The sequence below is a fragment of the Trachypithecus francoisi genome, unplaced genomic scaffold (assembly GCF_009764315.1).
Source record: "Trachypithecus francoisi isolate TF-2019V2 unplaced genomic scaffold, Tfra_2.0 Lachesis_group12, whole genome shotgun sequence".
In the NCBI taxonomy this organism is placed as follows: domain Eukaryota; kingdom Metazoa; phylum Chordata; class Mammalia; order Primates; family Cercopithecidae; genus Trachypithecus; species Trachypithecus francoisi.
In genome coordinates, this window is record NW_022681457.1 from 95875092 (window position 1) to 95902121 (window position 27030).

Consider the following 27030-nt stretch of genomic DNA (forward strand, 5'->3'; position numbering starts at 1 on the left):
GGGAATCAGGGGTGCATTACTGAGGCAGTGTTGGTGAGGGAGGGGAGAGCAGTGGGGGGGGAGAGGAGATGAGGCACGGGGGAGGTACAGGGAACAAGGACAGACACTGATATTCTGGGAAGCAAAGATCCAGGAGTGCCTGAATAAAATGCCAAACCAATGAAGAGAGAAACTTCTACACCCAACTCCAGGTGGATGCCACTCTCAGTAGCATGAAGGGGGCAGCTAGGCAGGAGCAGGTGGGGAACCTGGGGAGCCTGTCGGGGGGGAAAGGCAGAGGGGGACGCACACTGATGTCGGCACTGCAGTTACAAAAGCTTCTCCCTCCAGTTCCTTCAAGGTCAAGTCCCCATATGGGCAGTTCCAGTTCACTGGGGTCATCGACACCAGACACATGGGTGCAGCCAGATGTTGGGAGAACGGAAGAGGATTTCATCCAGGTTCTTATCAGGGGCCGAGGACCCAGCACCAAGTGCAAACTGATGCTTCTCATACTCCTCCCCCATCCCCAAGAGTCCCAGGCACCACTTACCATCCACAGGATCTAAGTAGGTGGTCCTCTGTCCTCCAGTATCTGGGCCAGAGAAACTAGGGCCCTGAGGACCCACAAAAAGCATCCATCTTCCACTGGAAGACCTAATCTTGAAGCAGGAGCCCACCTCTCTTCCTCCACCCACCCACCACCACTTCTTGCCACAGAGGTCCACTCCGGGCCTGAGTTTTCGAGATGGTTTTGGAAGCCTTCTCCTTCCCAAGCCTCTGGGCTCCCATTAGTACTCAGGTCTGGTGACCCTACCCCAACCAAGGTCCTGTCTTATTACCCTATCCTGGAGCAGCTGCCCCCTGCTCTGCTGTCCTGTCCCAAGCCCCACTGTGATTCTGAGGCATTTCTGCCCGTTCCAAGGAAATACATGACTGTCAAAAAGAGAAAAGGTATATTGTATCTCTTCCTCCCTCATTCTCCCTCTCTCTCTCTTTTTTTTAGAGACAAGGTCTTGCTCTGTCCCCCAGGCTGGAGTGCAGTGGCACCACCATAGCTCACTGCAGCTTCAAACTCCTGGGATCAATCGATCCTCTCACCTTCCAAGGAGCTGGGTCTGCAGGTGCAGAGCTGCCTGGCTAATTTTGTATGTTTTGTAGAGACAGGGTTTCCCATGTTGCCCAGACTAGTCTCAAACTCCTGAGCTCATGCCCATCCACCCACTTCAGCCTCCCAAAGTGCTGGGATTACAGGCTTGAGCCACCACGCTTGGCCCCTCAGTCTTTTACATTCTATTTATAGAGGTGTCAAGTTGGACCTGGACCTCAGGGAGCCTTGCCCCTTGCTAGAACTCGGGGCTGGGACTGTATCCGAAGTTGAGGCCACAGGCCCTTTGCACAGGCCCCCTCTCTAGTGACCAAATCTTGAGCTGTGGCCACACTCGGCTGTCCTGTCTCTGGGTCTCCCCTCACAGGAGGCTCCTCCCTACTACACAGAGACCCAGTCTTGCAGCTCAGTTTTCAAGCAACTGTCCCCACCACTACCCCTCCTGGGTCCTGGGCCCGGATCCCCAACTCCAATAGTCCGGCTCCAAGTTAGAAATCGAGGCTATCTCAAGGATGAAGCCCCATCTCCCCGGACATCCCCTGTTTAGGGACTCAGTTCCAGAGCCACAGGTCCAGCTCCTCCCCTGGAGTCACTGGCTTTCCCGCCCCATCTAGAGCCGTGGACGGGGCACCCAGCCCAGAGGCCCCACGCTATTGATCTGCCCTCTGCCTCACTCCAAACCAGAGGCCCACCCCATGCCCATCTCGCGGCCCGGCCTCGTCTCCAAAACAGAGGCCCCATCTGGCGACCCCAAGCCTCCGACCTTCTACTGCCCCATTCCACATCATGGCTCGCGCCTCCCACTGGGACTCATGTGGCCACCGGGTCACTAGGGAGGAGCGTGCTGGGGGCCGGACGGCCTGGTCAGGCGGCGGCGCCACCGCCGGGACCGTCGGACGGGGTGCAGGCGGTGACCCGCTCGCGGGCCGTGGCTTCCCGGGCGCGGCTGAAGCTGCTGGGGTCCGGGCGGCCACAGGGCTTGCGGCAGAGCTGGCGGAAGCAGCGCTTGAAGTTCTCGTCGAGGAAGGCGTAGAGCACGGGGTTGAGACTGCTATTGGCGTAGCCCAGAGCAATGCACAGGTGCAGCGCGGCCACCACCAGCGGGTCGCGCCGGTCGATGTCCACCAGCGTCCAGACAATGACGAATATGTGGATGGGCGCCCAACACACCACGAAGGCGCCCACCACCACCAGCACCATCCGCGTGATGCGCCGTAGGCTGCGGTCCTTCTCCTTGGAGCCCGACAGCAGGCGAACACTGCGCAGGCGCAGCAGCATGAGGCCGTAGCACACGGTGATGATGAGGATGGGCACCACGAAGGCGAAGAGGAACACGCAGATCTTGGTCACCGTGTCCCAGTACCAGCTGGGGCTGGGGAACTGGAGCATGCACACCACCGCCCCATCTGGGCCGCGGAAACAAGGAAAGACAGAGGGGGTGAGGGGCCTGTGTGCCTAAGGGGCCCCCACCTGCTCACCCACCATTCCAAGGCTTGGGCAAGACCCACCACCTCCTCCCAGCCTTTGTTCAAGGGGATTCTTCTGTCTGGAATGTTATCCTCAGCTTCTGTACTTGGTGAACTCTTAGTCATCCTAAAAGACCCAGCAGGATCAGCCCTCATCTGGGAGGTCCCCTATGTTCTCTCCTGGCCCCTTTATCAGCCTTTGTGTCCATGGGTGGCGGTAATGAAATCATTTAGCTCAGCCCACTGAATGCCAGTCATTGCAGTAACTCAAAACACCCTGACCCATTTCCAAACTAGCTCCATTGGGAACAGGACTTCTAAGACAGACAACATGAGTTGGGAGCAGGACTCAGGCCCTACTACATAGTGTAAGGAAATTACTAAACCTCTTGGAGCTTCACTGGAGTGGAGCTAATGACAGTACCCACATCTCCAGGATTGTCGTGAGGATTAAATAGGCTAAGGCGCCTAACACATTTAGCACAGTGGGGTTCAAGCTCTTGGTGTACCCACAGGGAAGAGGGGCACATATATGTGGGAGTCCAGGACTCAAGGATAGGGTCAGCCTCCCCAGAGGGAAGCACGTCTCAGCTTAATCACAAGAACCTCCTGGCCAGGCGGGAGGCTCACGCCTGTAATTCCAGCACTTTGGGAGGCTGAGGCAGGTGGACTGCTTAAGTCCAGGAGCTCGAGACCAGCCTGGGCAACATGGCGAAACCCCATCTCTACAAAAAAAAAAAAAACAAACATTAGCTGGGTATGGTGGTACACATCTGTAGTCCCAGCCACTTGGGGGGCTGAGGTGGGAGGATCACTTGAGCCCTGGAGGTTGAGGCTGCAGTAAGCTGGGACAGTGTCGCTGCACTCCAGCCTGGGTGACAGAGTGAGACCCTGTCTCAAAACAACAACAAAAACAAAACAAAACTTCCTTCCTTCCTTCCTTCTCGGAGGAAAGCAGATTTCAGCTTAACTCAAGGACTTCCTTCTTGAGATAGGAAGGGTGCCCAGGATGAAATGAGCTCCCCATTCCTGGAGTGTGGGCTTGGGCTGGATGAACACCTTAGGGGGTGTTGTAGGATTCTGATACAGCCTTGAGGCTGGCCCAGGGGACTCCCAGGATCTCTTGAAATGCTAGGATTTAAGAAGCCACACAATGGACTTGAGGCTAAGAGGTGAGAAGGGGCTGGGGATCCACAGAGTGGGTCCACAGAACATCAGGCTGGCAGGACCCCTAGAAAGAGCTGAGTCCAAGACCTTCATTGTATAGGAGCCAGAACAGCACTTGTTCAAGATCACACAGCAAGTGGCCCACAGGTCCAATAAGTGCTGATGGCACACACTGGGAAAGTGTGTGTGTGAGGGATTGTGGAGTGAGGAGGCCCATCTGGTCCAGCCCCAGCAGGGATGCAATTAATGGCCTGTAAACTGAAGGCTGACAATGAGGAATGGGGCTCTGCTGCTGAGTCAAGACCAATGGCTCACAGGCCATAAAAGGGCACCAGGGGCTCTGCCCTTGTGAGGGTCAAGGGTAACCAAGAAGCTTGTTCTCTCCCAACCACAGCATCCACCCTCTGCAAACTTCCACCCAAGGGACTAGAAGGAGCAACAGACCTGGGGGCAGGAACCCTAGGTTGCAGGCCAAATTCCACAAAATGCCTGGCTGTGTGACCCTAAGTAAACCACCTGACCTCTCTGACTCTGTTTTCCTACAGTCAAATGGAGGTAGGAGTTCCTGCCTTGTCTATCTCACAGGCTTAATCATTTAATAGCGGCTATTCATTGGGCCTTGGCGATGAGCCAGGACTTGTCCTAAGTATTCTACACATATCATCTCTTTTTTCTCTACATCTCATGCTATAGTGTGACTCAGAGAGGTTAGTTCCTGTGTCTGTGGTGCCCTTCTAAACAATAAACTTCCTTGCATTAAGGTGGGGCCATGTGACTAGGAAGAGATGGGCCATATTTTTTTTTTTTTTTTTTTGAGACGGAGTCTCGCTCTGTCGCCCAGGCTGGAGTGCAGTGGCGGATCTCAGCTCACTGCAAGCTCCGCCTCCCAGGTTCACGCCATTCTCCTGCCTCAGCCTCCCAAGTAGCTGGGACTACAGGCGCCCGCCACCTCGCCCGGCTAGTTTTTTGTATTTTTTAGTAGAGACGGGGTTTCACCGTGTTAGCCAGGATGGTCTCGATCTCCTGACCTCGTGATCCGCCCGTCTCGGCCTCCCAAAGTGCTGGGATTACAGGCTTGAGCCACCGCGCCCGGCCATTTTTTTTTTTTTTTAAGACAAGTCTCGCTCTGTCGCCCGAGGTGAGTGCAGTGGCACGATCTCAGCTTACTGCAACTTCCGCCTCCTGGGTTCAAGTGATTCTCCTGCCTCAGCCTCCCAAATAGCTGGGACTACAGGCACCGGCCACCACGCCTGGCTAATTTTTTTTTTTTTTTAAGACAGAGTCTTGCTCTGTCACCCAGGCTGGAGTGCAGTGACACAATCTCGGCTCACTGCAAACTCCGCCTCCTGGGTTCACGCCATTCTCCTGCCTCAGCCTCCCAAGTAGCTGGGACTACACGCGACTGCCACCACGCCTGGCTAATTTTTTGTATTTTTAGTAGAGATGGGGTTTCACCACGTTAGCCAGGATGGTCTCGATCTCCTGACCTCGTGATCCACCTGCCTCGGCCTCCCAAAGTGCTGGGATAACAGGCATGAGCCACCGCGCCCAGCCAATTTTTATATTTTTAGTAGAGATAGGGTTTCACCGTGTTGGCTAGGCTGGTCTGGAGCTCCTGACCTCAAGTGATTCACCCGCCTTGGCCTCCCAAAATGCTGGGATTACAGGCATGAGCCACTGCATCCCAGTCAACATTTAAAGTGGCTGTGCTTTCTCCCCACTCCCTCTCCATATTCATCTGCCGGCCAGATGCCAGCAGTAGAAGATTCTGAAGCCATCAACAGGAGGCTGGGTCCCCGAATGACTGTGCTCCTCCTACTCACACTGGATTGTGATGGGAGCAAGAGAGAAACCTCTACTGTGTCAAGCCCCTGAGCTATGGAGAATGTTATTGCAGCTCCCCTAATGCAGGCAGGTACTATAATAATTACCTAAAATGGTATTAGTCATTCCCTGCAGGCCATTCTCTAGGCCTTGCTTTGGTCATCCAGGCTAATGGTTTTCAAATTAGGATGAAAGGGAGTTTAAAATGGGAACACAGAACTTGTGGCCTTCACTGCTCACTAGTCAGTGACACCCTTACCTCATTGGACATCCATCCATCTCTCTATAGATCAGTCATCCACACATCCCTGGCCAGCCACCTATGTGTACATAACCAGCCACCCATAATCCCCTTCATAAATTCATACAGTCCCTTTGGCCAGCAACCCATAAGACCACTGATCAGTCATTCATCTTCACAATATTCAACCATCTGTGTGTCCCACTGGCCAGCTATTCCCATTCCCACTGGTTGACCTTCTACACTCCCACTGGCCAGTTACCACACCATCATTGATCTTGATCAGAATCCAACCTCTGCTGATGAGCCACCTACCCTCACCCTAGTAAGTGCCCTGCAAGCCCACAAAGGGCCATGTACTGCCTCCTGTGGTCAGTGGCCTGTGCCACGGTGCATTTACTCACTCACCCCGGGGACGGGTCACAGCCATGACCATGATGGGCACGCCAATGCCTGAGGCCAGGACCCAGATACAGATGTTGATCAGCTTGGCCTTGGCAGGCGTGCGGAAGTCCAGGGCCTTGACAGGGTGGCAGACAGCGATGTAGCGGTCGACACTCATCATGGTGAGCGTGAAGATGCTGGTGAACATATTATAGTAGTCAATGGAGAGCACAGCCTTGCAGAGCAGCTCTCCAAAGGGCCACGTCCCCATCAGGTACTTGGCACTCTGGAAAGGCAGCGTGCTGGTGGCCAGCGCATCAGCCAAAGCCAGGTTGAAGATGTAGATGTTGGTGGCCGTCTTCATCTTAGTGTACCTTAGAAGGAAATGCATGTGTAATTAATCCCATTTCACAGATTTCAGTTTCACATGAAACTCAGGGAGGGGAAGTACCTTTCCCAAGGTCATGCAAAAGGTCAGGGGAGGCTGGGCACGGTGGCTCACGCCTGTAATCCCAGTACTTTTGGCAGTCAAAGCAGGTGAATCACCGGAGGTCAAGAGTTCAAGACCAGCCTGGCTAACATGATGAAATCCCGTCTTCTACTAAAAATAGAAAAATTAGCTGGGTGTGGTGGCGTGCTCCTGTAGTCCCAGCTACTCGGGAGGCTGAGGCAGGAGAATTGCTTGACCCTGGGAGGCAGAAGTTGCAGTGAGCAGAGATTGCGCCATCGCACTTCAACCTGGGCAACAACAGCGAAATTCTGTCTCAAAAAAAAAAAAGGGTCGGGGCAAAGGTGGGACTAGAACCCTGCACTATCTGATCTGGCATCGCTCCTTTCCACTACAACAGAAGCAAAAGGATTTCTCTGGTTGTGAATAACTTTGGCAGAAGGTGTTTTAAGAAAAATCCTAGGCCAGGCGCAATGGCTCATGCCTATAATCCCAGCACTTTGGGAGGCCAAGGCAGGTGGATCGCTTGAGCCTAGGAGTTCAAAACCACCCTGGGCAACACAGTGAAACCCCATCTCTACCAAAAAAAGAAAAAAAAATTTAGCCAGGCATGATGGTGCGTGCCTATAGTCCCATCACTCGGGAGACTGAGGTGGGAGGGTCGCTTGAGCCCAGGAGGCAGAGGGTGCAGCGAACTGAGATCGTGCCACTGTACTCCAGAGTGGGTGACAGAGCATGACACTGTCTCAAAAATAAATAAGTAAATAAAAGAAAAAGAAAAACCCTTATCTTCTAAGAGGTACTAAGCAATATGTTTAAAAATAAAACTGGGCTCCAGCAGAAAGCAGATCTGGGTTCTAATCCTGCCTCTACTATTTATTACATTAGCTGAGTGACTCTGAGAAACTTGAGTTCTCTAACCCTCTGCATTCATAACTGTAAAAAGAGGAGTGATGTTTGTAGCAACCTCATAGGATGGCTGTGAAAATTTAATAAGCCAACACAGCACTTAGCCCCAAGCCTGATACATGGAGAGCACTCTGGACACAATCACTGTTCTTTTTCTTCATAGGTGAAGAATGGAGCTGGGGGCTAGACCAGAGTGACTTGATTCTCTAGCTCCTGGCACTGACCTGGCCTTTGGGGAGTATGATTGGTCAGCTCTGAGGAAGGGACACTGCCTAGTAGATTGACTGGGGCCTGAGGCCCCCTGGGTGTCCTCTGTGGTAGACCGGAGCCCCCAGTCCTTCCTGTGGCTCCATCCAGGCCTCCTCATCCCCATGTAACTGGACTCACTTCTTTGCAGAAGCCACAGTGCATCCCTCTTCCCATCCACAGTGGTGTAGGGAAGCAGAGCAGGTGACAGGGTCACACGTCCAACCCAGGGCATGAGCCCAGGGGTCCAGGGCAAATGTCTGCAGCCAAACTCTGCACCCAGCACTCCCATTATCCCTCCATGCTCTCTGCCCTGCACAGCTATCTACACTGCAGTTGACCCCCTGTTTGGCCAACGTTTACAGCCATGGCCCCTTCTGCACCAGGGCCTGGGCGGGGCACCAGGTAGCCCAGAGGAGACTGCATACACTGAGCCAGACCTTCCCAAAAGCAGTGTCACCACCACAACAACACACGGGCACCCCAAGGCAGGGCGACATGACACCACTCTCATGCCTCTGGAGTGATCTGAGATACCCGGAGGACGGTTACATGAGTGACTCCTCGAATTCCAGAGCAGGAAGAGAGACACATTAAGGGGAAGTGATTTTATTAAAGCGTGGCCCGAGGGCTCACTTCAGAATTACCGGAAGAGCCTGGAAGAAATGCAGGGTCCTGAACTGCACCTCAGATCTGATCAATCTTCATTTCTGGAACTGGGGCCTGGGAATCTTCATCTTTAAGAAGCACCTCCTCACCCCAAGTGATTCTTATGAACTCTAAAGTTTGAGAATTACTATGTAGCCTAAAGCCTCCATTTGGGAGAGATGGGGAGACTGAAGCCCAGAGAGGCAGCATGACTCATCTAAGGTCACGCAGCAACAGTGGCAGAGCCGAGGCGAGAACTGAGACTTCCTGACTCCCGCGCTCCTTCTTTCCTCCACCCCAGGGGTGGTCCCATACTGTGTGCCTCCATTCCTTTAGAATCTCTCTGATCCCATGCCCAGCCCTGGACACCTAGGATGAGGCACTCAGTGTTTTTGAATGGTGGAATAAACTCACATCAGCTAAGGCTGTTCCTGTATGAAGGCTGTTCCTGGTATTTTTGGTTGAAAAGAAATTGACTCACTCATTGTCCTCCAGGGCAGCATCTGTCCTACTCCCTCCCAAATAGCTGCTATTTGCTCTGGGGCTGGAGAAGGAAAAAGTTTTGCTCAGAGACAGCAGAATTGCAAGTCTCAGGAAGTGTCTTCAGTGGGGTGTGGGATCACAGCTGTGTGGGAGGCGGTCTCAACCCCACAGCTGACTCGTCTAATTTCTCTGCTCTTACGCAGAACAATTAGAGGCTGTTCTTTGCCTGCTATTTTGATTTGCAAAGGATCCTTCCATTCCCAGAGGGGGCTGGGATGCTGGGAAGTGGGTGATGAAGCTGCTGTAGTTGGTCCAAGCGGGCTGAGTGGCCCAGCGCTGATTGCCTGCCAGGCAGGGCCCCAGGCTCCTCTCCTCACGGCCCCCCTCTCTCCCCTCCACCCACAGCCACACCCCGTCCTTCTGGCCATCTTAGATTCCCTTCTCCAGACCCAAGACAAATCATGCCGCTCCCCTGCTCTCAATTCCCCAGCAACTTTCCAAAATTCTCTCTGTTCTACAAGCTGCCCCGACCACCTTTGGGATCTCAGTTCCCAGCATGTTCTCCTCCACCGATGTGCCTCTGCCACACACTGGCCTCTTTGCTGCTCCCTGGACACGTCAAGCCCACTCCCACCTCCCCACTCCCGGGCCTCTGGACTTGCTCTTGCCTCTTGCCTGGAACCCTGGTCCCCCCATATTTTGCATGGCTTGCTCCATCACTTAATTCAGGACTCTATTCAAGTGTCACCTCCTCAGAGAGGCCCTCCCTGACCACTCTATCTAAAGTACCATCCTCCCGATCAACTCTAGCTCCTTCAGCGGCTTCATTTTTCATTACAGCACAAACCACTTCCTGACTTACATTCATCTTCTTTTCTGCCCACTTGGGTCTCTCGCCCATGTAAGTTCCCTGAAGTCAGAAGACTTCATCCATTTTGTTCCCTGCTGTATTCTTGGGCCTACCAGCAGTGCCCGGCAAAAAAAGCAGGCTCTCAGTCAGGCGCAATGGTTCACGCCTGTAATCCCAGCACTTTGGGAGGCTGAGATGGGTGGATCACAAGGTCAGGAGCTTGAGACCAGCCTGACTAACACAGTGAAACTCCGTCTCTACTAAAAATACCAAAACTAGCCAGGCATAGTGGCAGGCGCCTGTAATCCCAGCTACTCAGGAGGCTGAGGCAGAAGAATTGCTTGAACCCAGGAGGCAGAGGTTGCAGTGAGCCTAGATCGTGCCACTGCACCCTAGCCTGGGTAACAGGGTGAGACTCTGTCTCAAAAAAAAAAAAAAAAAAAAGCAGGCTCTCAAGAGACATCTGTGATGTGGATGTCTTAGTCCAACCTCACCAGCTCGCACGGGGACACTGCAGCAGCCTCCCTCCCCCACAATTCATCACCCATGTAAGTTGGCGGCTCACTATAAAAGGCAGATTTGGGCAGGCATGGTGACTCACGCCTGTAATCCTAACACTTTGGGAGGCTGAGGTCGAGGACTGCTTGAGCCCAGGAGTTTGAGACCAGCCTGGGCAACACAGCAAGACACTGTCTCTTAAAAAAAAAAAAAAAAAAAAGGCCGGGCACAGTGGCTCAAGCCTGTAATCCCAGCACTTTGGGAGGCCGAGACGGGTGATCACGAGGTCAGGAGATCGAGACCATCCTGGCTAACACGGTGAAACCCTGTCTCTACTAAAAAAAAAAAAAAATACAAAAAAAAAAACTAGCCGGGCGAGGTGGCGGGCGCCTGTGGTCCCAGCTACTCGGGAGGCTGAGGCAGGAGAATGGCGTAAACCCGGGAGGCGGAGCTTGCAGTGAGCAGATCTGGCCACTGCACTCCAGCCCAGGAGACAGAGTGAGACTCCGTCTAAAATAAAAAAAAAAAAAAAAAAAAAATTAGCTGAGCATGGTGGAGTGTGCCTGTAGACCCAGCTACTCAGGAGGCTGAGGAAGGAGGATCACTTGATCCTGGGAGTTTGAGGTTGCAGTGAGCTCTGAAAATACCACTGCACTCTAGTCTGGGAAACAGAGCAACACCCCATGTCTAAAAGCAAACAGCTCCCTGGACTGGATTTCCATCTGGGTAGCCTCCTTTCTCACAGTGCCCGCCCGTGTCTGGCCACATCAGTAGTCCCTCGCATGTTCTATGTAGCACGCCCTCCCTCCTGAGGGACAGCCACTATCACAACTTGCTGGGGATCCTTCCAAATTACATATATGTATATAGCTTTTTAGAAAATTTTATTTCTGGCCAGATGTGGTGGCTCATGCCTGTAATCCCAGCACTTTGAGGGGCTGAGGCAGGCAGATTGCTTGAGCTCAGGAGTTGGAGACCAGCCTGGACAACATGGAAAAACCCTCTCTCTACAAAAAATTCAAAAATTAGCCAGGCTTGATGGTGGGCACCGTAATCCCAGCTACTCAGGAGGCCAAAGCAGGAGAATCACTTGAACCTGGGAGGCAGAGGCTGCAGTGAGATCACGCCACTGCACTCCAGCCTGGGCGACCGGGTGAAATTCTATCTCAAAAATAAAAGGAAAGAAAATTTTATGTCTGCCAACGTAACACAATGACATAGTGTAAAAAGTCATGCAGCACAATAATGAGAACAGCTGCCCCCTACCCATCCTTGCGCACTTACTCCTCTGTCCCGTTCCCCAGAGGCAACCACTTTGAATGTTTTTAGCTATTCTTATAGCGATTATCTCCACAATTCTAAAGAATATGCTTATGTGGCTATTTCTTGATTCATCCATTTTAGACAGTATTTGTTGAAGCGTGGATTTGGTTAAGAAACGCTATGCCTAAATACCCAAATTCCAGTGGTTTAACAAATGAAAGGTTTATCTCTCACAGAGTCCATTCAGTGTTTCCAGGACAACTAAATTCCAGGAGGCAATTCCAGGCTGCTTTACTCCTGTGGCCCTGCTATCTTACCCCAAGGCCTCCTTGATCACCAGAGAGGGAGAAGAGGCAGCTGCAGGATCATCTAAGTTTCAGTCTGGTGGCGACACGTCACTTCCACCTGAAGCTGACTGGTCAAAAGTAGTCATGTGACCATGCCCAACTGTAAGGGGTTGAGAAATAGTCTTCTATGTGACCCAAAGCAGGGAGAAGCAGGTATTAGTGAACACTAGTAATGTTCCTCACAACGCCCTATTACAGAAGATGAGGACTAACTCATCACATCACCCAACTGTTCCTCTCTCCATCCTCCCAACATAGTTGTTTATTTGTTTGTTTCTAAGAGACGGGGTCTTGGCTGGGCGTAGAGGCTCATGTCTGTAATCCCAGCACTTTGGGAGGCCAAGGCGGGTAGATCACCTGAGGCCAGGAGTTCAAGACCAGCCTGGCCAACATAGTGAAACCCCTTCTCTACTAAAAATACAAAAAGTTAGCTGGGCATGGTGGCGGGCGCCTGTAGTCCCAGTAACTCGGGAGGCAGAGGCAGGAGAATTGCTTGAACCCAGGAGGCAGAGGTTGTAGTGAGCCAAGAGCATCCCGTAGCACTCCAGCCTGGGCAATAAGAGCAAAACTCCATCACAAAGAAAAGAAAAGAGAAGAAGGGAGGGAGGAAGGAAAGAAAAAGAGAGAGAGAGAGAGAAAGAAACAAACAAAGAAAGGGAAAGAAAAGGAAAGAAAGAAAGAGAGAAAGAAGAAAGAAAGAAAGAAAATAAATCCTAAGAGATGGGGTCCTACTATGTTGTCCAGGCTGGAGTGCAGTGGCTATTCACAGGTGCAACCATAGTGCACTACAGCCTCCATCTCCTGGGCTCAAACAATTCTCTGGCCTCAGACTCCTGAGTAGCTGGGACTACAGGTGCGTACCACCATGTCTGGTTCCAATATAGTTTTATCACCATTTTTAGCTCAGTATTTAGGGTTTACATTCTTTTTTTTTTTTTTTTTGAGGTGGAGTCTCGCTCTGTCGCCCAGACTGGAGTGCAGTGGCGCAATCTCGGCTCACTGCAAGCTCCGCCTCCCGGGTTCACGCCATTCTCCTGCCTCAGCCTCCCGAGTAGCTGGGACTACAGGCGCCCGCCACCTCGCCCGGCTAGTTTTTTGTATTTTTAGTAGAGACGGGGTTTCACCATGTTAGCCAGGATGGTCTCGATCTCCTGAGCTCGTGATCCGCCCGTCTCGGCCTCCCAAAGTGCTGGGATTACAGGCTTGAGCCACCGCGCCCGGCCTGGGTTTACATTCTTATGACTTTGTAAATATTGTCCACTACTAAGCCAAAGAGCATACTATAATTACATTTTGTAGCGCAGACATTTAAGTTTCCCAGAAGTAATAATTGCCCCAATTTTATCCACTTGCTTAGTTCTGTGTACATATTGCTAAATCTCCTCAAACACTCCAAAAGACCTATAAGATGCCTCTTCCATCCAGTTGCAAAATCTATCAGTTCTTTTTGTTTTCCTAGTGAGCTGTGTTCTGAACCTTTCCTTCTTTCTTTTCTTTCCTTTTCTTTTTTTTTTTTTTTTTTTTTGAGGCGGAGTCTCGCTCTGTCGCCCAGGCTGGAGTGCAGTGGCCGGATCTCAGCTCACTGCAAGCTCCGCCTCCCGGGTTTACGCCATTCTCCTGTCTCAGCCTCCCGAGTAGCTGGGACTACAGGCGCCCGCCTCGTCGCCCGGCTAGTTTTTTGTATTTTTTTTAGTAGAGACGGGGTTTCACCAGGTTAGCCAGGATGGTCTCGATCTCCTGACCTCGTGATCCGCCCGTCTCGGCCTCCCAAAGTGCTGGGATTACAGGCTTGAGCCACCGCGCCCGGCCTTTCTTTTCTTTCTTTTTCCCTTTCCTTTCTCCTCCTTCCTTCCCTCCCTCCCTCCTTTCTTTCTTTCTTTCTTTTTCCTTTTTTCTTTCTTTTTCTTTCCTTCTTTTCTTTTTTTTTTTCTTTTTTCTTTTTTTTCTTCTTTCTTTTTTTTTTTTTTTTTTTTTTTTTTTTTTTTTTGTTTTTTTTTCTTTTTTTTTTTTTCTCTTTCTTTTTTTCTTTCTTTCCTTTCCTTTCTCTTCTCTCTCTTCGCTTTCTTTCTTTTTCTTTCTTTTTCTCTTTCTTCTTTCTGATGGAGTTTCTCTCCTGTTGCCTAGACTGGAGTGCAATGGCGCAACCTCTCCCTCCCGGGTTCAAGCGATTTTCCTGCCTCAGCCATTCAAGTGATTTTCCCACCTCAGCCTCCCGAGCAGCTGGGATTACAGGCATGATCACCACCACGCCCAGCCTAATCTTTTATTTTTAGTAGAGACGGGGTTTCTTCATGTTGCTCAGGCTGGTCTCGAACTCCTGACTCCAGGTGATCCGCCCGCCTTGGCCTCCCAAAGTGCTGGGATTACAGGCGTGAGCCACCGCGCCCGGCCTCCTCCCCACTTTCCATCTGCACTGTTTGCTTTCTATTCTACACCAGCTGCACACCTGTCCTCCTTGGCTAGAGCACTCCTTTCTTGGCTTGCAAGTCTTCCTCTGTCTTGATCTATGCCTTCATTTTGGTGGAAGACATCCTCTAATCACTTCCTGAGAAAGGGCACATAGGAGGTAGAATTTTTACACCCTTGCTTGTCTGAAAATGTGTTTATTCTATTCTAATTTCTGATTTCTTTGACTGGACATGAAATGGTAGGTTGGAAGTAATTTTCCATCAGCATTTTGAAGGCATGGCTCCCTCGTCATCCAGCCTCCAGCGTTGCCACTGAAGCATCTAAAACCATTCTGATTCCTGATGTTTTGTATGTGATCTGTCCTCTCTACCCGCAAAACTTGTAGGTTCCTCTCTTTATCCCCGGTAGTCTGACGCTTTGTGACGGTGTGCTTTCAAGTGGCTCTTTTTCATTTCTGTTGGACCCTCTAAGGGTAACCACTCAGTACTTGTTACCTTCCTCCCTTCCCCACCTCTCCTAGGTGAACTGGCAGCTCCATGTGTCTGTGTGAAGAATCATGTCCTTCAGTATAAAACGTCCTTGTACCATTTCCTCCCCTTTGCTTTCTCTGGGATCCTTGGGAAATCCCTTAGTCAGATATTGGGCCTCCTGGATCGATCCTCTAATTTCCTTACATCGTCTTTTTGTTCTATCTTCTGGGAAATTTCCTTTTCGTTATCTCTCGATTCTTCCATTGACCTTTTATTATTGCTATTATTATGATTATGATTATTATTATTTTGAGACAGATCTTGCTCTGTCACCAAGGCTGGAGTGCACTGGTGTGATCACAGCTCACTGCAGCCTCAATCTCCTAGGCTCAATCGATCCTTCCACCTCAGCCTCCCCAGTAGCTGGGGTCACAGGTGCACCACCATGCCTAGCTAATTAACATTTTTTAGGCTGGGCACAGTGGCTCACGCATGTAATCTCAGCACTTTGGGAGGCCGAGGCAGGCGGATTACCTGAGGTTGAGAGTTGGAGACCAGCCTGACCAATATGGAGAAACTCCATCTCTACTAAAAATACAAAATTAGCCGGACGTGGTGGAGCATGCCTGTAATCCCAGCTACTCCGGAGGCTGAGGCGGGAGAATCGCTTGAACCTGGGAGGTGGAGGTTGCGATGGGCTGAGATCGCGCCACTGCACTCCAGCCTGGGCAACAGAGCAAGATTCCTTCTCAAAAAAAAAAAAAAAAAAAAACTGTAGAGATGCAGTCTCCCTATGTTTCTCAGGCTGGTCTCAAACTCCTGGGTTCAAGTGTTCCTTACACCTTGGCCTCCCAAAGTGCTAGGATTACAGGCACAAGTGATCATGCCTGGCCCCTGTCTTTTTAAAAAGTTTGACTCCCGGCCGGGCGCGGTGGCTCAAGCCTGTAATCCCAGCACTTTGGGAGGCCGAGGTGGGCGTATCACGAGGTCAGCAGATCGAGACCATCCTGACTAACATGGTGAAACCCTGTCTCCACTAAAAATACAAAAAATTAGCTGGGTATGGTGGCGGGCGCCTGTAGTCCCAGCTACTCGGGAGGCTGAGGCAGGAAAATGGTGTGAATCTGGGAGGCAGAGCTTGCAGTGATCCGAGATCGTGCCACTGCACTCCAGTCTGGACGACAGAGCAAGATTCCTTCTCAAAAAGAAAAAAAAAAAAAAGTTTGACTCTCATGTTTTATTTTTCCAGTGCCCTTTCTTCTTCTCTTGTTATTCCTTTTTCATATAGCATTTGTAGCATCTTATTTCAGGGACATAATATCTTAACTCTCTGAGGACGCTAAGAAGCCTTGTTTTGTATTTTCTTCTGCTCTCTGCATCTTTTACTTCCTTCAAACATTTTTGTTCCTTTGTCTGCTTTAGCCTTCCTCTCTTATCCTGGAGACTTCCTTCAAGTATCTGGTGATATATAATTAAACGCTGATTTTTAAGTGAAGCACTAAATAATTGGCAGCTCCGTGTGTGTATGCATGCGCGTGCATGTGTGTGCCCATGTGTGTGCACATGTGTGTGTGCGTGCATGTATGTGTGTGTGCGTGTGCCCGTGTGTATGTGCCCGTGTGTGCATGTGTGCGCGTGCATGTGTGTGTGCATGTGTGCGTCCATGTGTGTGGGCCCGTGAGTGCATGTGTGTGCGTGTGTGGGCCCGTGAGTGCATGTGTGTGTGCATGTGTGTGTGTGCGTGTGTGTGCACGTGTGTATCAGTGTGAGGGCCCTGTCAACTGATGGGCTTCACTACAGGAGAATTGAGTGATGACCTGGCTTTTACACTGAGGGACATATAAGTATCAGTTTCCGTAGGTCTCTTCTCTGGCCTTCAGGTCTTCAGAAAATAATCCTCCCATCTCTCACCTGGATTGCATACCTCTGGCTGCCAGAATTCTGTTGGCAGAGCTGGAGAAAGGGCCTAGGAGTGCCCTCATCTCCCCATTAAAAAAAAAATTAAAATAGAGATGGGGGTCTCAATATGTTGCTCGGGCTGGTCTCCAACTCCTGGACTCAAGTGATCCTCCCACCTTGGCCTCCCAAAGGCTGGGATTACAGGCATGAGCCACCATGCCTGGCCTCCCGCTCCCCATTTACCTTTGGTATCTTGTCCTGACCCTTTCTGGGTCTGCTGCCCCTGAGTCCAGACTTCCCCCATGTTAACTTCTCTAGGAAAAGAAAAAACCTTGCCTTCTTGCAGAGTGGAGGGGCAGCCATCTGGTTGTACAGGGTACAAGGATGGGGGTGCCTAACAGTCCCAGTACTCCCTCTAGACCAATCATCCTCCTGCCCCTGTTTTCTGTCCCACACCTCACCCCTGCTGTCATTCCTCTTCCAGTTGCTTCTCGTGGTCCAAATATACTGACACATCTTAGAGAAGATAAACTGAGGCACAAGAGGCGAGGTGATTTATCCAAGGTCATACATATGACTAGTAAGTGGCAGAGCTGGTATTGAACACAGTCTAAGTGCCAACATCTGGTAACTACTCAGTATTTGTTACTTTCCTTCCTCCCCCATCTCTCATAGTGAAAAAGTCAAGAACGTGAACTTATTATAAACTGGGGTTTGCTCACTCATCTAACAGGTATTAAGTGGACACTCGAACTGTGCCAGGCACTGAATAAGGGATCTAAGAGTAATGACGACAGTCCACCCTCTTGAAATCTATGACTTTAGGGAGAAGGTAGACATTGAACAAACTGCTGCATTAATTAATGAACAGTTACCTGCTGTTACCAAGATGCTGGGAAGGGTAAGAACGGGGTATATTGATGGACACTGCCTAGTGAGGGTGACAGGCTGGGGAGTGTGGAGGGACCCTGGCTTAGATTAGAAGGTCAACAATGGCTTCTCTGAGGAGGTGTGTTATGAACTGAATTCAGTTCCCCCAAATTCATATACTGAAGCCCTAACTCCCAATGTGATGGTATTGGGGTTCCTCTTGCTGCCAATTTTTTTTTATTTTTTAGACGGAGTCTTGCTCTGTTGCCCAGGTTAGAGTGCAGTGGCATGATCTCAGCTCACTGCAACCTCTGCCTCCCACATTCAAGCAATTCTCCTTTCTCAGCCTCCTGAGTAACTTGGGGTTACAGGTGCCCACCACCGCACCCAGCTAATTTTTACATTTTTAGTATGGACAGGGTTTTATTTTTACATTTTAGTATGGACATCTTGGCCAGGCTGGTGTGGAACTCCTGACCTTGTGATCCACCTGCTTCAGCCCCGCAAAGTGCTGGGATTATAGGCGTGAGCCACCGTGCCTGGCAATTTTTTTCAAATAACTGTTTTGTATGTGTGTGTGTGTGTGTGTGTGTGTGTGTGTGTATGTATTTTGTTTTTTGTTTTTGTTTTTTTTTGCTTTACTCTGCAGTTTACATATGAGAGCCCCAAGCCCAACACAACAATTGATTTTCTGGTTTTATTTATTTTTATGTATTTATTTTTGAGGCTGGTCCTCACCCTGTTGCCCATGCTGGAGTGCAGTGGTGCGATCACAGCTCACTGCAGCTTTGGCCTTCTGGGCTCAAGCGATCCTCCTACCTCAGTCTCCCAAGTAGCTGAGACTACAGGTGCACACTACCACACCTGGCTAATTTTTTAATTATTTGTAGACACAGGGTCCAGGCTGGTCTCAAACTCCTGGGCTCAAGCAATCCGCCCACCTCAGTCTCCCAAAGTGCTGGGATTACAGGCCTGAGCCATTGTGCCCGGCCTTTGTTGTTCTTTCAGTATCCATGTCCACAGAGGCTGCTTCTCCCAATAACATATGCCATTTGGTCCTCAGCGGATACATGGAGAACCTCAAAGAACCTGGCTCTCCAGCACTCACACCTGGGCCCTTCCACTTCAGTGCACTCACATCTATTTGGCTAGACCTCTGCCCCGGTCCTGTCACCTCTGAGGTGTCCTCAGGTCAGAAATGCAAACAGGCTCGGCCGGGCACGGTAGCTCACGGCTGTAATCCCAGCACTTTGGGAGGCTAAGACAGGTGGATCACCTGAGGTCAGGAGTTTAAGACCAGTCTGGCCAACATGGCGAAACCCCATCTCTATTAAAAATACAAAAATTAGCTGGGCATGGTGGCGGGCACCTGTAATCCCAGCTACTCGGGAGGCTGAGGCAGGAGAATTGCTTGAACCCGGAAGGCAGAGGTTGCAGTGAGCTGAGATCGCGCCACTGAACTCCAGCCTGGGCAACAAGAGAGAAACTCCATCTTATAAAAAGAAAAAAAAGAAAAAAAAAGAAAAGAAGAAAGAAGAGAGAGAGAGAGAGAGAGAGAAGAAAGAGAAAGAAAGAAGAAAGAAAGAAAGAAAGAAAAGAAAGAAAAAGAAAGAAAGAAAAAGAAGAAGAAAGAAGAGAGAGAGAGAAAGAAAGAAAGAAGAAAGAAGAAAGAAAGAAAGAAAGAAAAAGAAAGAAAGAAAGAAAAGAAAGAAAGAAAGAAAGAAAGAAAGAAAGAAAGAAAGAAAGAAAGAAAAAGAAGAAGAAAGAAAGAAAGAAGAAGAAAGAAAGAAGAAGAAGAAGAAGAAAGAAAGAAAGAAAAGAAAGAAAGAAAGAAAGAAGAGAGAGAGAGAAAGAAAGAAATGCAAACAGGCTCCATGTGATACAGCTCTGAATAAATACAGTGGGGCCTTTGGGATGGTGGGATTACTGCACTTGTAAGAGAGGCCCCAGAGAGCTTGCTCTCTCTCTCTCTCTTTTTTTTTTTTCTTTTTTTGAGACAGAGTCTTGCTCCGTTGCCCAGGCTGGAGTGCAGTGGTGTAATCTCAGCTCACTGCAACCTCCACCTCCTGGGCTCAAGTGACTCTCGTGCCTCAACCTCCCTAGTAGCTGGGATTACAGGCACCCACCACCATGCCCGGCTAATTTTTGTGTTTTTAGGAGAGACGGGGTTTCACTATGTTGGCCAGGCTGGTCTCAAGCTCCTGACCTCAGGCGATCCGCCCGAGTTTGCTCTCTCTCTCTCACTCTCTTTCTCTCTCTCTCTCTGCCATGTGAGGACAGTGATGAGGCAGCCATCTAGAGGCCAGAAAGACAGCCCTCACTAGAACCTGACCGTGGTGGCAGCTTGATCTTGGACTTCTGTCCTTATGAACTGGGAAACTAAATCTCTGTTGTTGAAGCCACCCAGTCTATCTATCTATCTATCTATATATATATATATATTTTTTTTTTTTTTTTTTTTTTTTTGAGACGGAGTCTCGCTCTGTCGCCCAGGCTGGAGTGCAGTGGCCGGATCTCAGCTCACTGCAAGCTCCGCCTCCCAGGTTCACGCCATTCTCCTGCCTCAGCCTCCCAAGGAGCTGGGACTACAGGTGCCCGCCACCTCGCCCAACTAGTTTTTTGTATTTTTTAGTAGAGACAGGGTTTCACCATGTTAGCCAGGATGGTCTCAATCTCCTGACCTCGCAATCCGCCCGTCTCGGCCTCCCAAAGTGCTGGGATTACAGGCTTGAGCCACCGCACCCAGCCCCAGTCTATATTTTGAACGGTGACATTTCTGCCAGGTTGGAAGGATGAGAGTTAGCCATGTGAAGAGAAGGAAGAAGGTTGGTCCAAAGAGAAGGAACAGCATGTACAAAGGCCCTGTAGCAGGAAAGAGCCGGATGAGCTGCAGGAATGGTCAGAAATCACATGTGATTGACAGTGCAGCGAGCCAGAAAGGAGGCAACAGGAGATGCAGCAGCAGAAATCTGCAGGAGTCAAATCTCACAGGGCCTTTGGGCTACGGCAAGAAGTTTGGGCTTACTCTGAGTGTAACAGGAAGTCATTGAAGACTTTAAACAGGGAAGTGATGTGGTTCATGTATGTGAATTTCTTAAAAGATCATGCTGACTACTGTGTGGAGGCTAGATGGAGAACAAGGCAGGAGGGGGCAAGAGACCCAACTTTCTAGAAAGAGAAATTGTTTATGGTTCCATTTCCCAAAACTCTACTGTTGTTCTCTAATTTTTTTTTCTATTACAAAAGGTTGTAGATATGAAGTTGGGCCTTTCCCTTACACCATATACAAAAATTAACTCAAAATGGATCCAAGATGTAAGAGCTAAAACCATAAAACTCCTAGAAGAAAATATAGGGGGAAAGCTTCATGACACCAGATTTGGCAATGATTTCTTGTGTTTTTTTATTTGTTTTCCTTTCTTTCTTTTTTTCCTCTTTTTAAAGTTTCTTCTTAGATTTGGCAATGATTTCTTGGGTATGACACCAAAAGCCCAGGCAGCAACAACAACAAATACATTAAGTTGGACTATATCTTTTTTTTTTTTTTTTTTTTGAGATGGGGTCTCACTCTGTCTCCCAGGCTGGAGTGCAGTGGCGCAATCTCAGCTTACCGTAACCTCCACCTCCCAGGTTCAAGCGATTCTCCTGAGCAGCTGGGACTACAGGCCCATGCCACCATACTCAGCTAATTTTTTTTTTTCTTTTTTCTTTTTTTTTTTTTTTGAGACAGAGTCTCGCTCTGTCTCCCAGGCTGGAGTGCAGTGGCGTGATCTCAGCTCACTGCAACCTCTGCCTCCTGGGTTCAAACAATTCTCCTGCCTCAGCCTCCCAAGCACCTGGGATTACAGGCGCTTGCCACCACGCCCAGCTAATTATTTTTGTATTTTTTAGTAGAGAGAGTTTCACCATGTTCGCCAGGCTAGTATCGAACTCCTGACCTCCAGTGATCCACCCGCCTCGGCCTCCCAAAGGGCTGGGATTATAGGTGTGAGCCACCGTGCCCGGCCCCAGGTAATTTTGTATTTTTAGTAGAGATGGGGTTTCACCACATTGATCAGGCTGGTCTCGAACTCCTGACCTCATGATCTGCCCACCTTGGCCTCCGAAAGTGCTGGGATTACAGGCGTGAGCCACCACGCCTGGCTGACTATATCAAATTTAAAACTTTTGTGCCTCAAATGACACTATCATCCCAGGACTTCGGGAGGCCAAGGCAGGTGGGTCACCTGAGGTTAGCAGTTTGAGACCAGTCTGTCCAACATGCTGAAACTCCATCTTTACAAAAAAATACAGGCTGGGTGCGGTGGCTCACGCCTGTAATCCCAGCACTTTGGGAGGCCGAGGCGGGTGGATCACAAGGTCAGGAGATCGAGATCATCCTGGCTAAGACGGTGAAACCCCGTCTCTGCTAAAAATACAAAAAATTAGCCGGGCGCATTGGCAGGCGCCTGTAGTCCCAGCTACTCGGGAGGCTGAGACAGGAGAATGGCGTGAACCCGGGAGGCAGAGCTTACAGTGAGCCAAGATCACGCCACTGCACTGCAGCCTGGGTGATGAACAAGACTCCATCTCAAAAAAAAAAAACAAAAAAAACAAAAAAAAATACAAAAATTAGCCGAAAGTGGTAGTGCACACCTGTAATCCCAGCTACTCGGGAGACTGAGGCACAAGAATTGCTTGAACCTGGGAGGCAGAGGTTGCAGTGAGCCAAGATTGTGCCACTGCACTCCAGCCTGGGTGACACAGTGAGACTCTGTCACCCCCCATAAAAAACAAAACAAATGGCACTATCAACAGAATGAAAAGGCCACTCATGGAATGGGAGAAAAGATTTGCAAATCACATATCTGATAAGCGGTTAATATCCAGACTATATAAATAATTCCTACAACTCAACCAAAAGCAAATAAGTTAATTAAAAAATGAACAAGGGCCGAACATGGTAGCTCATGTCTGTAATCCTAGCACTTTGGGAGGCTCAAGTGGGTGGATCACTTGAGTTCAAGAGTTTGAGACCAGCCTGGCCAACATGGCGAAACCCCATCTCTACAAAAAATACAAAAATTAGCCCGGCGTGGTGGTACATGCCTGTAGTCCCAGCTACTGGGGAGGCTGAGGTGGGATGACTGCTTGACCCCGGAAGTCGAGGTTGCAGTGAGCCGAGATCACATCACTGCACTCCAGCATGGGTGACAGAACAAAACCCTGTCTCAAAAGAAAAAAAAAAAAAAAAAAAAAAGAAGGAAATTCTGACACCTACTACAACACAGATGAACTTTGAGGATATTGTGCTAAGTAAAATTAGCCAGACAAAAAAGACAAACACTGTATGATTTCACTTACATGAGCCACCTAGAGTAGTCAGAGAGGCAGAAGCCCTGGGGTTACAAGGGGCTGGGGCAAGGGGAGGATGGCCAGTTACTGTTTAAAGGGTATGGAGATTCAGTTTGGGAAAATAAAAAAGTTATGGAAATGAATAGTTTTGATGGCTGCATAACAGTGTGAATGTACTTAATGCCACCGAACTACACCCTTAAGAATGGTTACAGTGGTATTTTTTGTGTTGTGTATATTTTATCACAATAAAAAAGGGGATAATCAAGAGCTATCGCTATGTTTATTGTCTAAGCTTGGGAGTGGGGTGAGGGCGTCCTTTCAAGCCATTCAGATCTTGGCGCCTCAACATACATAGCTCAGTGATCTTGAGCAAATCACTTCACCTTTCTGAACCTGCTTCCTTGTTGGTAATTTTAGTGTAATGATGCTTTCCAGGAGCCACACATGTGAAAGTGAGCAACTTACAGGCCACAGTGTAGTTGAAAATTGTGACCCTTTTGTATTCCCCAACCTGGTATTTTTTCTTTTTTTTTTTTTTTTTTTTTTTTTTTTTTTTTGTTGAGACGGAGTCTCGCTGTGTCGCCCAGGCTGGAGTGCAGTGGCCGGATCTCAGCTCACTGCAAGCTCCGCCTCCGGGTTTACGCCATTCTCTCGCCTCAGCCTCCCGAGTAGCTGGGACTACAGGCGCCCGCCATCTCGCCCGGCTAATTTTTGTATTTTTTAGTAGAGACGGGGTTTCACGTGTTAGCCAGGATGGTCTCGATCTCCGACCTCGTGATCCGCCCGTCTCGGCTCCCAAAGTGCTGGGATTACAGGCTTGAGCCACCGCGCCGGCCTCTTTTTTTTTTTTCCAAGTAGGTAGGATAGGACTACAGATGCGTGCTATCACACCAAACTATTTTTTTTTTTTTTTTTTTTGAGACGGAGTCTTGCTCTGTCGCCCAGGCTGGAGTGCAGTGGCCGGATCTCAGCTCACTGCAAGCTCCGCCTCCCAGGTTCACGCCATTCTCCTGCCTCAGCCTCCCGAGGAGCTGGGGCTACAGGCGCCCGCCACCTCGCCCAGCTAGTTTTTTGTATTTTTTAGTAGAGACGGGGTTTCACTGTGTTAGCCAGGATGGTCTCGATCTCCTGACCTCGTGATCTGCCCGTCTCGGCCTCCCAAAGTGCTGGGATTACAGGCTTGAGCCACCGCGCCCGGCCCAAACTAATTTTTAAAATTATTTTTTTAAAAATTTCTTTGTAGAGATGGGATCTCGCTATGTTGTCCAGGCTGGTCTCAAACTCCTGGACTCAAGTGATCTCCACTTCAGCCTCCCAAAATGTTGGGATTACAAGCATGATCCACTACACCTGGCCTGCTTTTTTCTTTTAGGGTTTAATCATCACCCATTGGATCCAACCAGGGGGTAGGGACTGGAAAGCTCTGGCTGAACCTCTGTTGACCCTGAGATATCTTTGGGAAACCCTCTGCTTTCTTTCCAATTCCAAATCCCCAAAGCTTCCCTAGCACCAAGCACTGAGTGGCTATGCATGTTCGTTTCAAAGCCCTACACTCCTCTGTTAAACAAGCCCCCACTGCAGAAGGATCATCACCACCTCTATTAATTTTCTTTCAGTTTGATGGAGACTGGTTGTACCTTGCACAGCCAGGCCACATTCAATCCACACTCGTTCCTGGGCCTCTGGAGAGCTGGGCTTCTCAACTGAATACCCAAATGCCGACTGACAAGTAAGCTCCTGGTAAGAACATTCTCCCCAAGCAAAGCCAGAGCAGTTGGTCAGAGCGACTGACATCTAAATGCCCGGTGCCTAGGCGTGGTGCAGTGGCTCATGCCGGTGGTCCCAGCATTTTGGGATGCCAAAGCAGGTGAATTACTTGAGCTAAGGAATTGAAGACCAGCTGGGGCAACATGGTGAACCCCCGTCTCTACAAAAAATACAAAAGTTGGCTGGGTGCGGTGGCTCACGCCGCAATCCCAGCACTTTGAGAGGCTGAGGTGAGCGGATCACAAGGTCAGGAGATCAAGACCATCCTAGCTAACACGGTGAAACCCCCTTCTCTACTAAAAATACAAAAAAATTAGCCGGGCTTGGTGGCACACGCCTGTAGTCCCAGCTACTCAGGAGGCTGAGGCAGGAGAATGGTGTGAACCCAGGAGGCGGAGCTTGCAGTGAGCCGAGATCATGGCACTGCACTCCAGCCTGGGCGACAGAGCAAGACTCCATCTCAAAAAAAAAAAAAAGAGAGAAAAAAAAAAGTTAGCTGGGCATGGTGGCACGTGCCTATAGTCCCAGCTACCCTGGAGGCTGAGGTGGGAGGATTGCTTGAGTCTAGGAGGTAGAGGTTGCAGTCCGCCATGATCGTGGCCACTGCACTCCAGCCTAGGCGATAGAGTGAGACACTGTCTCAAAATAAAAGTAAAAATAAGGCCAGCGAGATGACTCATGCCTGTAATCCCAGCACTTTGGGAGGCCGAGACAGGTGAATCACTTCAGGCCAAGAGTTCAAGACCAGTCTGGCCAACATAATGAAACCCCATCTCTACTAAAAATACAAAAAAAAAATAATTAGCCAGGTGTGGTGGTGCATGCCTATAGTCCCAGCTACTCGGGAGGGTGAAGCAGGAGAATCACTTCAACCCGGGAGGCGAAGGCTACAGTGAACTGAGATCACACCACTGCACTCCAGCCTGGGTGACTCTGGGAGACTCTGTCTCAAAAATAATAATAATAAATAAATTAATTAATTAAATAAAAATAAATAAATAAATGCCCAGTGCCCAAAAGATCAATACCTCCCTCCTTTGTGCAAGGTGTCAATGGGAGAGGACCGACAGCTTTGGGCAGGCTGTTTCCTCGAAGCCATACTCTCCTGTGTGCCAAGCACTATGCTAAAAGCAGTGAATGCAGGATTTCATCTCAGCCTCATTCTACAAATGAGCTAAGTTAGATGCTCATCCAAAACACACAGCTAAGAAGTAGTGGTGGTAGGATTCAAGTGCAGCTCTATCTGGTTTCCAGAGCCTAAGCTCATAACCACCTGGGTCTGTGTCCGCCTTCCCCCAGCCTCCTTGCCACCTGCATTTGTGAAACCTTGGCCATGGAGAAGGGGCCGGGCTGGGCTAGGGATGGGCCCACTCCGTAGCATTCAACTGCTTCTCACACATTCCCCAACCCTGCTATGGTTTCAGGATTTGAAGACAAGGTGCTCACGGTCCAGGTGGGGTCAGGGAGAGACAGACTTACAAACATCAAAACAATGTCACAGGCACGAATGTGGGGCCCAGTGGAGCAAGGAGGAGAGGTCAATTCAGAACAAAATGTACACCTCTGGTCCCAAGGGGGGGCAGCCAGTATTCATGGATAACTGTGTGCTAGGTCTTTCTCAGGTGTGGTTTATATGCTCCATACGCCTGTGTTTGGTTTTTTCTTTAACAGATAATAAACATTTGTTGGAAACTTACTATATTCCAGTCACTGGGATAAGCATTTTACTTTATTTATTTATTTATGTATTTATTTATTTAGAGATGGAGTCTCATTCTGTCTCCCAGGCTAGAGTGCAGTGGTATGATCTCAGCCCACTGGAACCTGCGTCTCCCAGTTCAAGTGATTCTCCTGCCTCAACCTCCCGAGTAGCTGGGATTACCGCCGCCCACCACCATGCCGGGATAATTTTTGTATTTTCAGTGGAGCTGGGGTTTCACCATGTTGGCCAGGCTGGTCTCGAACTCCTGACCTCAAGTGATCCACCCACCTTGGCCTCCCAAGCTGGGATTACAAGCACGAGCCACTGTGCCCAGCCCCATATTTTACATTATTTAATCCTCACTATGGGGCAGACAGTGTTCATTATTCCCAATTTACAGGCAGTGGGACCTGCCCCAGGCTGCAGAGTGAGAAACAGGCTGAGCAGAGTCAAACCCAGTACTCTTCCCCAAAACCCCAGTACCTTCGTCTTGGCTTTGGTTTTAGCTTCTCTCCTGTGGACCCAAAGTACTCTGTGTGTCCTTCACATACTTTTTGCCAGGTAGTGGCAGCTACTCAGGAGGCTGAGGTGGGAGGGTCACTTCAGTGCAGGAAGTAGAGGCTGCAGTGAGCTATGATTACGCCACTGCACTCCAGCCTGAGGGACAAAGCGAGACTCTATCTCATATATATATATATATATATATATAGCTCTC

At 49.6% G+C, this 27030-nt stretch overlaps 1 protein-coding gene across 2 annotated transcripts in view; it reads right to left on the bottom strand.

The window, feature by feature from the left end:
- Positions 1-1211: 1211 nt before the first annotated feature.
- The window catches only part of OPRD1 (opioid receptor delta 1), a 54624-nt gene continuing 28805 nt past the window's right edge, over positions 1212-27030 (bottom strand). Inside the window, exons 2-4 of one of the 2 annotated variants that reach the window (XM_033229340.1) lie at positions 8902-8964; positions 6194-6543; positions 1212-2493 (exon numbers count right to left, since the gene is read on the bottom strand). In XM_033229340.1, coding sequence (XP_033085231.1) covers positions 1952-2493; positions 6194-6543; positions 8902-8964 — 955 coding nt within the window. In that variant the 3' untranslated portion in view covers positions 1212-1951. The remainder of the gene's footprint in view (positions 2494-6193; positions 6544-8901; positions 8965-27030) is intronic. The other variant, XM_033229341.1, reaches the window with a different exon arrangement.